Source organism: Ambystoma mexicanum, chromosome 3q, assembly GCF_040938575.1.
Source record: "Ambystoma mexicanum isolate Mex_15411 chromosome 3q, UKY_AmexF1_1, whole genome shotgun sequence".
Classification (NCBI taxonomy): Eukaryota; Metazoa; Chordata; class Amphibia; order Caudata; family Ambystomatidae; genus Ambystoma; species Ambystoma mexicanum.
The window spans coordinates 1,023,501,534-1,023,518,121 of NC_090926.1; the positions used below are offsets into that span (position 1 = coordinate 1,023,501,534).

General features: G+C 43.9%; 1 protein-coding gene across 1 annotated transcript in view; it reads left to right on the forward strand.

The window, feature by feature from the left end:
• SGSH (N-sulfoglucosamine sulfohydrolase) overlaps nt 1–16,588 on the forward strand; it is a 205,879-nt gene that overhangs the window by 148,687 nt on the left and 40,604 nt on the right. The window contains exons 3-4 of the mRNA XM_069655196.1: nt 524–629; nt 726–876. Coding sequence (XP_069511297.1) covers nt 524–629; nt 726–876 — 257 coding nt within the window. The remainder of the gene's footprint in view (nt 1–523; nt 630–725; nt 877–16,588) is intronic.

Consider the following 16,588-nt stretch of genomic DNA (forward strand, 5'->3'; position numbering starts at 1 on the left):
TTCTAAAAGAAATTGCACAGTAGCTATACGAACAGCTTGCAGAGGTGAGTAAAATATTCTGTGCCAGAGTACATCTGTAGTCAGCAGGGTATAATTCTCATATACTCTTTTAGACCCACTTTAGTATTTGAAGAACATGTAAGTGGTTACTAAGAAACTGGCATATGACATCTTAAATAGTAATAATTGTAAATTGATTTAACAGATGGAAAATGACCCCCTTAAAATGTATTTGACATGGTTGTCTTCTGCCTTCAACATTGTATTTTACTTTATTCGTGTCTGAGGGGATGTTTTTAATTTATAGAAAATGTGTGTGCGGTGACCAATGCTCTATTTAATGTAGGTTTTCTTTTTTCTGACTGTGACAAATTGAGTGGTCTTATGGTTACTGTATCTTATGACCTTTCAGCCATAGCGCCACATGCTTTTAAAGCTACCTTAGAGCTTGATCCCTTGTGTTTAATGAATACACTCTAAACATGCTGGCCTCTTTTGTCTCCCTCTTTTATGCTCATGGCAGCACCAGAATGGGATGTATGGACTACATCAGGACGTCCATCATTTTGCTTCCTTTGACGCCGTGCGGAGCCTCCCCTTGCTGCTCGGTCAGGCCGGTATTCAGACAGGTGACTGATATGAGTTGGCAGGTGGCATATTACCTCTGCTGGATAATTCTTGTGGCCCACAGCCTTTATGTTTCTCCTATTCTTTGTTTCTGGCAGGCATCATTGGCAAGAAGCATGTGGGTCCAGAGGCTGTGTACCCGTTTAACTTTGCCTACACAGAGGAGAACAGTTCTGTGCTCCAAGTAGGCCGCAACATCACCAGAATCAAATTGTTGGTGCGGAAGTTCCTGACCACGCTACAGGACAGGTTTGTCTGCCTCAGTATGTAAACAAGTGCTATCAAGGCCATGTCTGCTTTGGAGTCTAGTTATCTAACTTGGTTCTTTACTCTGCTTCATTACTTTGTTTATATTGTATAGTACGCCTACACTCATTTCCCCCTGTCTCCATTTCAACAGGATTTTTCTCCTTAACACCTAGATGCATGCCCACGCCATTCCCCAACTCACCTGAGACTGGGCAATCTGCTCCCCCTGTTTCCTCCCCTGGTCCTTGTAGATCCCTTGCTGTTGAATTGCCGGTCCTCCCTATCCCCTGTTGGCAGATGCCTGCTCCCTTGTTTTGATCCCTAGTGATCTGTTTCCCTCGTTGGGAACTCCCCCAATGAGTTGTAAAGCTCTCTGTTGCTTCCCGAAACTAGGGGTGCACTCATACCCTAATGATAATAATATTAATGGGCAGGACCTGAGAATCTTTGCACCGTACCAACCTGTCGTGTTTAACCTCTGGAGCCCTAGAGCACATGTAGCCCCTCCTATGCCATGGCCTCCCCAGGACCCCGTCTGCTTTTAGAACCCAGGTCCTCTTTCGAAGCTTTTTCGGAATGGGCATCTGAATTCCTCCTTTGGCTGTTCTGCTTCAAGGACTTCTGCCTATTCTGCAGGTCAAGGGCCTTAAAGAATGTTAGATGGCATCACCTGTGTAGAAGACATTGATATCTACAAAAACAGAAAGATACAGGAACCCAAGGGCAATGACACAGACTGGCTGAACACTTCTGGTGTCCCCTTTTAATTGCTATCCCTTAAAATATCCCTGGATGAGTCCTGTCCCATACAAAGATGCCTACAAGGATGTAGCCTCAAGGGAAAGTGTTGAAGAGAGTAATTTGTATCTGATTTATTTCATGACCTCTTGAATGAAGCAGTGGTCTTCCTGATCTTTAAAATGGTGCCTTTACATTATGGAAGCATATGCAGCCATACATCAAGCATTCTATATACCTTTCCAGGAAGATGTGGCAGGGGGCTCCTAATGTTTGGCAGAAATCTCAATTGGCCTCAATGGTGGCTAAAAAGGTCCCCTGGGAATGAATTCTCCAATATGACAAAGTCCTTTATGTGGCTCCTTCTCTCTATATAGTCTGGTATGTTCATGGCAACTGTACAGAACTATTCGGCTTCCACTTGTTTAGTCCAACAGGCATGATTTTGTTGACTCTGGGCACTATTTTGTGACAAAACGCTTCTCTACATTTAGAAAGGGCAATTTAGAAGGAGTTCCTTGATCTTGCGATGCCAGATGTGACAGAGTTGACTTTCGTATAGAGAGCTGTCAGCACCTCTAGCGAATGCTAAAGCCCTCATGTTTATGTTGAGGTTTTCATGGGACCTTGTAGAAACAGTAGTTCAAGATATATCAGTAGTGACAAAAATTCCGAGAGCAACCTTCATTTGGCCTGTTACTAGACATGGTGATGGAGAAGGTGTATCGCTGCCTGCAAGACATCTGTTTTCTAAGAAACCATTGCTGTATCTCAACCGCCGCTGGTTGGTGGCTTTGGAGGACTCTTCTCTTCATGGCCTCTTGCATTCAGTTTTTCTACTGACAAGGTAGCCGATTTCCACTTCAACTGGGAGTACATCGGTGGCAAGAATTTGATAAGCAATCCCTGGTGATTTCAGTCTTTGACTCTTAGCCCGACATGTTGTGAGCTAGAGAGGAGGTCCTTGAGGCTGAGACATCTTCTTGGATGTTATGACCAGCTTATAGAGTACATTTGGTGACCTTCATGAGCAGTAGTACCAACGGGATAGGAGCCATGTGTCAATTTCCTAGACTGGAAAGGCATGCTAATGACCTGTATGGCTTTTCTCCAGCCAGTTGTGAGATACAGTGCTCTGGTCTACATTGACAACGCCGCTGCAGTCTTTTATCTTACTAAGTGGGGATCGGTGTTCTGCTAGAGTTGTTAGGATATTGTGAGTTTGGATGATTTTTATTGCCTAAAGATGTATGCAGTGCACCTTCTTTATGTCCTCCTGTTTGTAAATCCCGTCCTGTTTGAACATTAAAGTCGTTTTTGCCTGTCTTTTTCATAAACCTTTTAAACCCACGGCATCCAGCAAGATTAAAATTGTCCCTTGGTAGTCTGCATGCATTTCTTATCGCAGTTTCCGTTGTAGGTGAGAAACACTATGGGTAGATAAGCAGTACTTACTTAAAAAGTACAGAGGTATGTCCAGAATTAGGGTCATCACAAGTCGAAGTCGGTGCAGCACCTACAAGAGGTTCTGAAGACGGTGTGCATTGCATTCTCATTAATTGCTGCGCATAATCGGTGTCTGTACAATTTCCGGTTCAAAATTGATCCAAGTCCCAAAATGAGGTGGGTGGGCCTCACAGATGATGTCCTGAAGATGGGGTGCATTGCAGCAGCGTAGTTTTTGAGTTTACAGTAAGGTGACCCGAGGCAGGGGTCACACAAGCTGCGGTATGGGCCAAACGCAGCAGGGCAAGCCACTGGAGATCTTTATGCTTGAGGAACAGAAACTGCTCCTGGAACAGCCAACACAGGCAACGCCTGGAACTTCAGGAAGGCACACAACTCTGAACAGAGGGTGGTATCCTGACCGATCCCACTGAATCAAGGGAAGGGTGCACTGCAGTTGGAGCGCTCCAGTTGCTGAGATGGAAGAACTTCATTATCAGTTTCAAGGCATCACAGGACGCTGCAGCAAAGTTTCTTTCACCATTTTGAGGTGAGTCTTCTTTCTATGTTTTTTGATATCAAATCCCAGTGATTGAAAAGGCAAGGGTGCAATGTCTGGACTTTTATCCATAAACAACAAAACATGGAGACACTATTGTAGAGCTCTCTCGCGGAGCAAGAAAGGCTCACTGTGGTAAATGGCAAATTTAAAGTAACACTGCCAACAGTCAGTGGTGAGGATACACTATCTGTGCAAGGGCCCAGGACTACTAAGGGTTTCTTTGTGGTGCCCCTACTCTAGGAGTCTTGAAAGGTCCCAGGGAGGAGCAATCAGTAAAGATTTGCATGCCAAGTGAGAACTGCTTAGGACGTGGAAAAAGGTCCATGCATCCCAGAACATAAACCAAATAGTGGAGGGCAATCACAAAAGTGACGAAAGGGGGTCTTTCAACCTAAATACAGCACCTGTTCTTACACCTTTTTCTCTTCCTTTATCCAACCACACACTTATTGTGGCAGGATTTTGATACATGTTCAGGAGAGCCAAGCATATGATATGATAGGTTATTTATAACGCTCTTAATACCCAGAGGTTTCTAAGCGCGGACCCGGGGATCGAACCTGTGGTGCTCCGTGTCGTCTTGTTTCCAAGGCAAGCACGTTGTCCCTGAGCTATCCTCCTGAGATAGTGCGCACAGCCGTAGCTCTCTGAGAAGGCGGCCTACTTTATGCCCCTCATAAATGAGAAGACTAGGGTACTTGACTCCGCATACAGGCGACACCAGAGATGTCCGGGTCACTATTAGCTAGACATCAATCATCACATAACCCAATGCCGTGCCCTGGCTGAAATCGGGTTAGGAACAGAAATGGCCTAGTCCAGGCACACCTTCACAGTTCAACCTGTTTCTTGGAAAATACAAAGCAAACTGAAAGGGTGGTGGGTGGAAGGGTAGCTTAGATTTCTAGCCACAGCATACTTGCAACCCACTTCTCGCTCCACTCGGGGTGACCGAAGGATGATCGCTGGCAGGATATTGAATGAATCCTAGCTACTGCCATTGCTCTTATCAGAAGAATACAAAGCTGTACAGTCGGCACCCATCATCACAACAGGACAAGCAAAGGCATATTCAGTAGTGTGAGAAAGAGGAAGATGTGGTCTTGTGTTCCTCCTTTCCCCGTGACAATTGAGAGCAGTAAACGCTCACAATAGGGAAGAACGTTTCGGCCACACATTGTTTTCAATTGGAGTGGCTAATCCAGCAATTAGCAGCATCAGATCAAGAACTGTAGGAGAAAAGCATCCTCTGTCCTCCCAGAAGAGAGCAAGCCATACCATGCCAAGGAAACCACATCCACCGATCAGCTGACACCAGGCATGTCCAACCTCAACGGCAAAGAGCAACATCACTCCTAACGCAAACGGGAGGCCCTCTCCCTGACCACATTGATTCACACTCACAAGTGCCGCAAAGAGACCAGGCGGTCGGTTACGAAATCAGTAACTCAATGCAGGCTCACACGCACACTCTATTACAGAACTACGAGTATGGTTTCCTGCAGACGGCAACTGAGAGAGCATAGACTCGATTATCTGGGTACTTACATGGGATATAAGCACCAAGCACACAGGGCTTTTGGACAAGTGCACCCAGTCATGGAATCCTCCTAACATTTGATTACATTCAGGGAATAAGGAATTCTATTACAAATAGCCAAGCATTGGGGCATCTTGTCAAGCATTGGGGCATCTTGCCAAGCATTGGGGCATCTTGCCAAGCATTGGCGGATCTTGCCGAGCATTGGGGGATCCTGCCAAGCAGACCTTCTTGCCACAGAGTAAAGCAAAATGCTTCACGCCACTATTTTCTGAGCCAGGACCCAAAGAAGACTCAATTGTTGTAATATTGAAACAAATTTGTTGTACGCTTTTCCACCTCTTTGGTGGATCCAAAGGAATTAAGGTGCTGCATCTCAGACTGTCAAACTGCAATACAATAGAGTTTCTGCAACTATCTTATCCGGCCACACAGTCCCTCACCATCATGTGCACATCTGGCCACCTGGGAGAGACCGTACGCCTTAACAGTTTATTTCTGAGCTTCGCAGTCCTGCTCAGGAAATGCTGGCATTTTTCAACGATTCTCACAAGCTTAAGATCGATATCTTAAGCTTGTGGGAAACGCTCAGAAATTTACAGGAAATCGACAAAGGGGACTTTTTGACAAGTGGTACATACAGAGACAAAGGTTTCTTGGGCTGCCAGCAGCGACTTCTGAACCCGATACATTGCCAGCTATCCTAGGTATTGGTTTATTGATTATCCTTGGCTAGGCCCGGTCTAAAATCCTTTTTCTTGGCCCTTCGTAAGAGCCAACACTATGTACATGGAGTGCCAACACCAAGTCCCACGTATCAAAAACACGTGTTTATAAAATGTGTCCAAGGTGGTGCTGAGGCTGTTCCTGCCAGTCAATAATTTTCCAGCAGGTGGGAGTGCAATATCCTCCTTATGTAGCTAATGGACATGCTGTTTGAACTATGAGCAGTTCCTCTGTTAAGTTTAGGAAGGCAATTACATCGACTATGCGAGTAAGAAAACTTCAGGTGTTTTCTACTACACAACACTTTAAAAGATTCTTGTGGAGGAAGGCCGACACCAGGTACTTGTCCAAAGGGGTATCTCAGGTTCAAATGCAGTGTTATTTTCCCCATTGCTGACTAGGGCAGAGGCGACCTTATACCCAAAGAGACCTTTGCAGTAAAGAATTTATTTTGGGGTTTGGTCTACCCGTGCTATCTCCTACGCATAAAAATCTAATTACTTCTATTTATATATGCTGAGCCTGCGTTAGTAGGTTTGTTTCAATCAATAATAGCATCGTTGATCATTATTAAACATGTATACAATGGAATGCTGTCTGTGCTACTTGTTCCACACCAATAATATTTGTGTCATTTTCACTAAAGACATTTTTCGTTTGCCCTGTGCCTTGCACCAAAACAATGTCACTACTTCCTTGTGCCAACACGTGTTTCATGTGCAAATGCTTTCTCAGGGCAGCCTAATTAATAAGGCAAAAGAATCCGTAGTTCGGAGAATACTCAAATGAACACAAATATGTGTTCTTCATGGTATTGAGTCTTCTGCTTTTTGAGAATGTATATTGGATGTTGGACCTCCATGCACATGTTTGGGTTCCTCATGGCACAGATGTTTCCTGAGCCTAACTTTTGTACTCATATATTGGGAGTTGTTCTCACTGGGTCCCCCTTATTTTTGTCTAAATTAGTCCTAGTGTACAGATTACAGCTTGGAAGCCTGGGTTACATAAACAGAGTCTCTGTACTGTTTTAGGGTGTGCCAAGCAGCGAATCCGAAGATACAAACTTTAGGCCCACATAGGAGATGGAATCACCCAATTTCCTTCTCGTATATGGACAGTACTAGAAATGTCAGAAAAAAACGGACCAGTTGTTTGCCCATCCTAGAGTTGAGCAAAGAGCATGCAATGTTGATGCGAAGGATGCCATGAAGTACGGTCAATGTAAATTGAACACAGTGTGTTCAGGTAAAGAAGCAGAGTAGCAACCGCACCTTTTCGAGCTAACATCCTCTTAAATGACCTCTGCAAGGTTCCATGTGTTAAAATTGCAGCAAAAATGGCCGTTTACACAGAAAATTGCGCCAAAAAGGCCGTGGTTTTACCGCCACAATCCATGTAAAGGATACGGCGGACAACCCCGCAACCCCCAGACCCATTATACCATTTAAGGGTAGCGAGGGACACCCCCGCTCTCCTTAAATGGTATAATGGGGTACACCTTTACCGGTCAAACCACAGCATTTTTTTGCACAAGCGCCATTTTTCTGTGATTTTATTACTGCATACCCTCTGCAAGGCATCTGTTAGGAGCTGTTTTCTTTTTGCTGCTTTCCTCCCATAGACTTCTATGGGACACCCTTTCTTTTTGCTTAGTTTTGACTCCTGACCTTACTTTTTGGAGGAAAGTAAAGCCTTCGTGATTAGGATGCTTTTTTTTCTTGCTTCTTTTTCTTTTGCAACTTTTAGGTTACAAATACAATGTGTTCACGATGGGCTGGTGGCAGTAGATATTTTCCTACTGTGTTTTGAACTATTACCTGTGCACTTTTGCAATGACTGCGAATGGCTACTAATAGTGGCTAGCACTCAAACATGGCTGTGGCGAGGTTTTTCTCCTGTCTTTTGGTCATATTGTTCTTTGGCCTTCTTCCTGCCTTCTCAGGGCCTTAATTGCCTTATATGGAATTCCCTTCCCCAGGGAAAGCTGCTGCTTTCGTGGGCTAAGAGGTGTTATGTGTGTGCAGCCGTATGTGGGGGCTAGGACTATCTTGTCCCAGTCCACACCCTGGTGCCAGAATGTCTGTTGATGAGCAGATTGTGTGTCCAGTTGCTATCCATGATTGGATCGCTGCTGCCATTTCTAATGGACCTGGCTGAGCTTCCAGTCCAAATCCTAGATAATAATAGGACTCCTGCTGCTGTTCCAGAGAATATAGTTGGAGCCAAGACACCTACGAAGAAGTCCAGACCCCTGAAGACTCAAGAAAGACACCTGCAGCTAACCAGCACCAACTCCAGTGAAGTCACTGAGAAGCCCTGTTACTCTGCCTGATATCAAGAATACCCCCATTAGTGCTTTGACCCATGGACTGTTGGGAACAACCAGTGTCTAACCCATGTTCGAGTATCTGTGCTTTTTGAGCATTCTGAAGTGTCCCTTGGCCAACCAATGGACTGACCAACCCTCTCCTGAGCTCCCTGGTTTCAGCCATCACCATTCCAGGTGCATTTATGAAACTTGGAGGATATTTATCTTGTGCTACAATGACGCCTGCTCCTGCATGTTCAACCTTCTTGCACCAACGGGAGCCGTGGAGGGCCTGCTCTTTTGTTCATCAATTAAATATTGCCTGTCACTGCCTCACTGTGGTGATTCCAGTTGGAGTCCATCTTTTTACGCTTCCTAGAGGTGTCCTGGGTCGCCTGCTCCGCAGACGTCTACATCTTTCCTTTGCAAGGGCATTGGCTTAAAGGTGCCTGGAACCGAGATTCAAGCACTGCGAACGCCCGAAACTAAATCCTGATGCTGAAAGTGAGCACTGCACCTGCGACCCCTGTTCCTTCCTCGACCAGATCAAGCACAGATGATCGTGTGCCCAACATAATCCAGAAACCTTAGTAGTGGTCTCTGGACCCCACTCCCCTTTGTTTCCATAGGGTTACAGGTGTTTTAAAGTCCTCTCTCTTTCCTGACTTAAGATGGTGGTGACCACGTGAAGGATTCCTTCCTAGCATATCCTAGTGTAGTGGAATTGAGAGAGTTACTTACCTGAACCTTTCTTACCTTTTTGAACTTTGAACCTGAGGGTATTCTCCCAGTAAGACCTTGAGAATCCCTTATTCAGGTGGACAGGACACGCCCATCGCTGTTGGATCCATTTCCTGGGGGTGGACCAGTGAGGGAGGATCACCTGGGTAGGGGAACCCAGGGCCATACTGGGAGTGGGGGGGAATATCCCAGGTGAGACTCGGTATTATACAGGAGAAGGGTGAGGAAGACAAGGTTTATGAAGCTTTTATAGGCTGTACCAAATCAACCTCCCTTCAATCCAATGAACTTCCTCTTCCGAAAACCAACAAAACAGCTGTGTATAACCAATCCCCTAGGATCCCAATTTCCATTGCATCAAAAAGCATAACTCCCTGAATCCTTATTTCACTGGTCTCCATTCGAATACTCCCCCTCCTTCTTCTCGTCTCTCTGGTTATTATTTTCCGCACTCCCAACCTGATCAGACAAAACACTATGATTTCCACAATCGCTATGTTCTGTTCTTCATCCCGGCCATTCTCGTCCATTTCAGAAACCTTCCCCATGACACCCGTAGGATACTCTGACACTTCAACCCTTTTCCTTTCAAACACGAATACTGTCTTTCCTCACGAAAGGCCACAGACTGATAAGACTGTTTATCTGACATGTCCCACCCCAGTGTCAGGCAAAGTCAGGTAATTAACATGAACCACACACACCTGACGGCCCTTTCCTTTCCCCACAGGAATAAAAGGTGGAGTAGAGGAGCACAGGATGAGCAAGGCAAGCACGACAGATGGCACAACGGCACAGCTACGCAAGTGCGACAGTTCAAACGAAGGAGAAAGACGTCAGGAATGGAGAGGGTGGCGAGGAGAGAGGTGACCTTGCCCTTCTCATCCTATGCCTGCAGAACCTTTGTGGAAGAGGGCCCAAGACTGCGAACAATAGCGCAAGTGTCTTGCAAAAAATGTCAACGGTACAAGGGGCAAACCTACGCCGATAAGCAGGAGTGAGGGAAGGTCCCGCGACCTTGGTACCGGCCTTGACTCCAATGAGGATGATAGCCAAGCTGTTCATCACAGCCGATGAGTCGAGGGGAGAGCTGACAAGAACCGGGCTGTGTTCATTGATAATCGCAAAGTGGCACGTTTTGAACCAAGTTCAAAGAAACATTGAAATAACTTTAAAGAGTTAAGGGGAGACCAGCTGCAGAGGAAAGCCGGCACCATGTTGTTGCTAACACGAGAGACTCTGGTTGAACCCACATGAGAGAAACTACAGATACTAGAAGGCCATTGGAAAAGGCCAGCGAAATAGGTCAAAGTGGTCATACAGAGGGTCAAGTAAAATCCCTGTATAATCGAAAGACTTTGATCTACAAGGACTGTGAAAGAAAGGGAAGTGAATCCCGCAAACATTTGAACTGTGTAAAAAGAGAACATTGAATGTAAAGAGATATTGAATGTAAAAAGGAGTCAGCGCCCAGAAGAAGGGGACCCAAGGGTAAGCCACTATCACCCTGATCGAGAGCCACAGTAAACCCGGTGAAGGTAGGCTAAGAATCGAGAGAGGTCGGAGCCCGGCAGAGGGCGATCCAAGGGTGAAAGCTGTCACTCCAAGGAAAAGTGAAAGTAAAAGTTACGAAATGGCAAGAGTGAACTCCAAGGAGGGATGCCAGAGAAGAAGGTTCCGAGCCCGGCAGAAAGAGATCCAGAGATGAAGCTATCACCTGAGTACTAGCAGTCAAGAGAGATCCGTGCATGATGGAGGGAGATCCAAGGGTGAAGCCATCACCTGAGTACTAAGGTCAAGAGAGGTCCGAGCCCGACGGAGGGAGAACCAGGGGTGAAGCGATCATCCAAATTTCAAGTAAGAAGAGAACTGACAAATACATTTGTGGAATATAATTGAGAAGGGTCAGCACCTAGAAGAGGGGAACCCAGGGATGAAGCCATCACCCTACATGAACTGTGGTAAACAAATTAAGAATGGTCAGTGCCCAGAAGAGGGGGGGACCCAGAGGTGAACCCATCACCCAGCGAACATTGAAAACAAACTTTCATTTGTTAAAGGAACTATTGCTTTTTTAGCTGAACCCACCAGGCCCTCGAGGGCAAGAGATTTTCAAGGGAAACGAGACTTGGCCAATCGACAGTCCTGAAAGCAGCCATGACAAATGTTGTCTCGTGCTTGAGAAGACCGAGACTGTACAGTGCTCCAAGCTTTCATCTTAGCCCGTGCTAAAACATGCAGAAGGGAGGCCCAGGCTACTGCATCCTGACATATTATTAGAGAACACGTCTTTGTTTTCTTGCAAACTATCCCACGCCCTTTTTTGTATTAGTTGTAAGGTTTGGCAGTAGGTTTCTTAGTATAGGCCTTTTATTTTGACACAACGCCACTAGGACTGCCTTATTTTTCATTTGATGGTCGAAGCTTGCTTGCATCTTGGATTTAGGTTTAGATTAGGCGTTTTTCCAACCTGCATACAGAATTAATTGTTCAATAAACACCCTTGAACTGATCATTTGTGTCTGTCTTACTTGTGCCATCATGAGTTCCTTACAAAATTCACGTGAAAAGAATAACTTTGGAACTGATGTCTTTAGGGCGCAAGGCACCAAACCTTTTTAGTATTGGATTTACTAAGGGATTGTTTAATGGTTGCTCTAAAATGTTTCTACTGAACTTTATGCTTCTGAGTACTTACCTGTTTTACACTGGTTATTGAATCAAGTGTTTTCTACCTTCTCCTAAGGGTGAATGTATATGCCTGTTTTATAATAAGTGTGTGACATTTGCCTAGATGTTTCAATGCGTAGTATATGTTTTAAAAGCCTAATAAATCATTATATATTGTTGTACTAACCTGTCTAACTGGAATTATTGGAGTGCTCGGTGTGTGACTCAATGCAGCCCTACGCCACTCTCACACCCCTTCTGAGTCTTGCCCTCTGCTACCTACCATGATTGCGATTGACAAGAGTTCAGTGTCTTTTCTGTTCACCATAGTAGGTTGGCCTCCCAAAATCCACCCCCAGGGTTGATTTTGGAAATCCACCTTAGGAGCTCAGACCTTCCCTAGATGTATCTGCTTGTTGTGGACCCCAGGGAAAAGCCTAGAAAGGGACAAGTTGGGCTGAAGAAATGTGTTAGATGATACATCCGATCTGTTTCCACTTCCAAGCTAACGCACTGATTGGTAATCTAAATGCATGCAAATATTAGTGCTGGTGAAAAATGTACCTGTGTCTCCAATTCTCATTTATCCTAGCTATTCTCTTTTTCTTTCATTCTTTATGAACTCCATTGCCTCATTCTACATTTTTTCCTAATTTTTCTTCTTTTAAATACATCTTTCATCTTTAGATTAAACCCAATTGTCTGTTTTATCTCATAGTCTATCACCTTCCCAGACTCTCATCCTTCTGTGATGATATTTATTCCTTATTATTTGTTCTTCTCTCTTATGACTTCCCTTTCTTTCTTCTTGGTGATTTTAACTTGCACCTCTCTCCCATTCTTTTGTCTTGATCTTTTCTTCCTTTTACTGACTTGTTTAATTTGTCACAATTGCCTACTCCTCCTTCTTGTATCTGTGGTTCTTATCTTGATCTAAATTGTACTACTCACTCTGCTGGTTCTCCTGTTTCTGCATTTCTTTTTCTCTCTATTGATCATCTCTTTCTCTGTTTTTCCTATTTTCAACCCTCCCTAACTACTCTCTCCCATTCTGTGGCACCTTTAATGCATCGGGAGCTTTGTCAGTTTGATGGACTTTCTTTCTCTTCTCATGTATCTTCCTTCTTTTTCTGACATGTCTTCTCTTAAGCGTGGCTGTGCTTCCTCTGCCCGCTCCTGTTCAATGTATTCTATAAACCTCCTCAACCGTGGTTGACATAATCTTCACAATCTACCTACAGACGTTTACGTAAACCAGAATGTTGGAGGAAAAGATCTGACGTCCTTTCTGATCTTGCCACTCTTCTCCCCTCCAATGACTAGGTTTTATTTTGTGGCAAACATCTTTATCACTAATCTATTATTTCTACGGTTCATTTTTCCTTCTTAGCACTCCACTGCCTTCTGTCCTCCAGGGCTGTCACTGAACTCTTCTCTTACTGCTGCAGAGTTTGCTTCTTACCTCACTTCAACAGTACAGTTGTTAATCTTCCCTCCTTCCTCCCTTTCTGTTCTGCCTTCTATCTCTCTTCCCCTACCTCATCTTCCCTTTGCTGTTTTACTCCTCTTTCTGAAAACCCCATCTCTGCTGCATCAACGGACCAACCCTTCTGTCGCTCCATTGCATCTTCTTTCTTAAGCTCTTAATTACTTTCTGAAATATCCCTTTTTTCTTTATTTGTTTTATTGCTTCAATTCTTGTCTTTCTTCTGGTTTTTTCCCCTGCTTGCAAACATGCACTATTCTTCCCATCGATTCTTCTCTCTTATCTATCACCCCTTCTCGCTTCTTCCTTTAATAACTCTTAGAAGGTGCTTTCTCTTCTCAGATATATGCATGTCTACAATTTAACACACTACCGTGATCTGTCCTATTCACTCTAGTGAGACGTCTCTTTTGTGTCTAATTAATTTTCCCACTTTGTCATGCCACACTAAAACAATCCTTTTACTTGATGCTTCTTGATTTTGTTTAGTTTTATTGGTGCTGCTTTTGGTACTGTCGATATCCTAAGTCTCTTTTCTTCTCTTTTCCTCTCTCTTGTCTGGCTATATGAGGTGTTGTTTTCTCTTTTAAAGAAAATATTATAGCAGCACCTTATTAGTTCTGCGCAAGTCCTCAATATTCTGTATGAATAAGAATCTGTAACTGCAAATTGCTACACAGAAAATAGCATACTGCTGTTGCCATGCAATTTGTAGAGCTAATGATTTACAAGAATGTGAACTAAAGCACATTAAATTCTCAGGTTAAGCTTTGTACCTCTACACATAAAACATTTTCAAATTAGTTCAAATATATTCATGAATCATGTATACAGTTTTTAATGTAATTTATTATTGGACCAACGGACACATGTCCAATTCACAGTGGCCACACAGTTACCAACACATGTTTCGACCAACTTGTCATTGTCAAGTGTGACAAATCTGAGGACGTCGTCCCTTCTTCTCTAGGGGGAGACCTTTCCTATGGGGCCAGGGCAGTACGTCCACAGTACAATATTCCCCCTGTACACCAGCCCCTTTTCTTTTCCCCACATTCTATTTCTCGCTCTGTGTCTGCTCGTAAAGGTGCTGTCTTTAATCATGCTCTTTCTTTCTCTCCTCACCTTTCTATTCTCAATGGCTCCTACCGCTGCCAGCTTTACAATATTCATAAGATCTGACCATTTCTGACTTTTTTAGAAGCTAAAATGGTTATTCTCTCTTTGGTATTTTCATGTCTTGACTATTGTTCTTCCCTCTTTGTTGGTCTCCGCCTATGTTCTTGCCACTATTCAGTCGACCTTTCATTCTGTTGTACTCCTGCTCTGTTTACTTTACTTCCCCAGAATTCCTAATTTTTTTTAATGACTGTCTTCACTGCAGTAGCATCCTACCATCACTCATATTGAGTTCCATTTTCTGTGTACTGACTGCAAAGTGATCAATGGCCTTGCTCTTTCTTATCTTTCCTCTTTGTTGTCATTTGATAAACCCTCTCATACACTGCTTTCTTCTTTTCTGTTTCTTTTGACTGTTACCCTCACCGGTTCCCAATCACTCTTTTAGTTCTATACCCTTATGGCCCCACAATGTTGTAATACCCTTCCCTTCCCTTTTCTTTCCTCTCTGCCTTTTTTCTGTGCAGTTCTGAAAGGTCATTTTCTTGCTTCTCCTTGAAATACATTTGTGCTGCATGTTGTCAGCTTTGCAAATAACCCTATTTGTGTATGTACTGTGCGGGTCAGAAGGACATGGACACTTAGAGGACATGTTTCACAATATTTTATTAAAGTAACATTATAAGGTCTAACTTTCCCACAATGGGTGGCCCCTGCCTATGTTACTAACTAAGGTGCTCGTCTGTTAGTCGTGAATGTCGTAAGAGATAGGTCTGCTGTCCGAACAAAACCTAACTGACCCTACCACTATGTAAACTAGCTTAGGTTAGGAGAATGACTCTCTTCTCCTGATGGTACTTCTAGTACCAGGCTGTAGGATTCTTCCTTTGTATCTAATCTTCAAATAGTCTCTTGTGATTTCTTGAATCAGTCTCTGTAACTCTTCAAATGCACTATTGACTTTTCTTTCCTCCTTAGTAATCACTTTAGGAGTTATTTTGTGAGATCTTTCTATCTTGCTGGTTTTAACCTGTCTATGGAAATTATTATTTCCCTGAAGGTCTTTCTCACCTGGTCAATCATAGTCCACTTTGTTGGGCTCTGCTTGACTTTGCATATAGATCAATTGCCGAGTTCCTCTGAACTCTGCCTAATTTACCCCTTCTCTTTCATATAATATTCTTCTTGTATAGAATATTGAGTTTCCTTCCCTTTTCCCAGGGTATTGTTATGCTCTGTTCTTTTCTCTCTTTATTTAGATTTCTTCTGTTCTAATGTTTTAACTTCATACATTTTAGGTTTGACTTTATCTCATGATTTATACTGAGAGGAGTTGTTGGTATGTCATAACGATTCTTTCTTGGCCTCCCTTTATTCCCGTTTTCCCTGTTACATTCTTCAGAGAAGGCAAACCTCCTTTGGAACCCTGTTCATCAGGGATCTTCTTTCTTGTACCACACTGCGGTTGGTTTCTTGTCTGTTTTTCTCTCCTTCCTTTCATCGTCTCCGCCTCTCTGTGACTGACCAGACACCCTCCTGCTTTATGCTTGCAGTGGTGTCAGTGATGGTTTTTGGAACTGATGTCCACCATGGATTCCACATGGTGTGGCCACCACCTTTGTCTGGGCTCCTGCCCTGTCGGCTTCAATATCCCGGGAAGGTGTTACGCAGCTTGGGGCCTTCATGTGCCTGTGTATTCTCTTCGCTCTCTACATTAATTGTTGGGTACATATTATTTAATGTACTCGTCCCAGTAGATTGGACATCTTGATTTAAAGGGACATGTTCTTTTTCTATGTGACAATAACATCTCTTAAGTGTTTCTTTGTCTTGATTGTTAAATGTCTCTGATACTTTAGAGCCTCCCATGTAGGCCACGGTGTGCACAGCTTGAGGGAGATCCTCACAGGAACCTGAGTCCAGTCATTGTACCCTAAGGGCGAGTCTCCCCCAGTAGGTCGCTACCCCTAGGGAGGGTATTGCAGGGCGGGCTCATCGCCCTAGCCTCACAGGGGAGCACTCCCTTTGGGAGAAGGGACGAATTCCCTCAATTTGTCACAGTATTTATTTAACCATGTTCATCACTTTGGGGAGAGGTCATATAAACGAAAAAAAATCCCTTGTTTTGGGAATTCACTTGCAATTCACTCTCCCTTCCTTGTGAGCTTGTTGAATACGTGGGAGGACAAAACACTGCTTGGTAGAACATTCTGTGAGGGTTCAGTGCTTCTCCTGTCATTGGCTGAGGGAAAAACAGCCTTAAGAGTGAATTTGTTATTACAATGTTAAACACATCGTAGATTTAGCCTGAGGGCAAGGGATCTTCCAGAACCATGTGACTCCAAAAAAGATGTCAATACCCAAGAACCACAG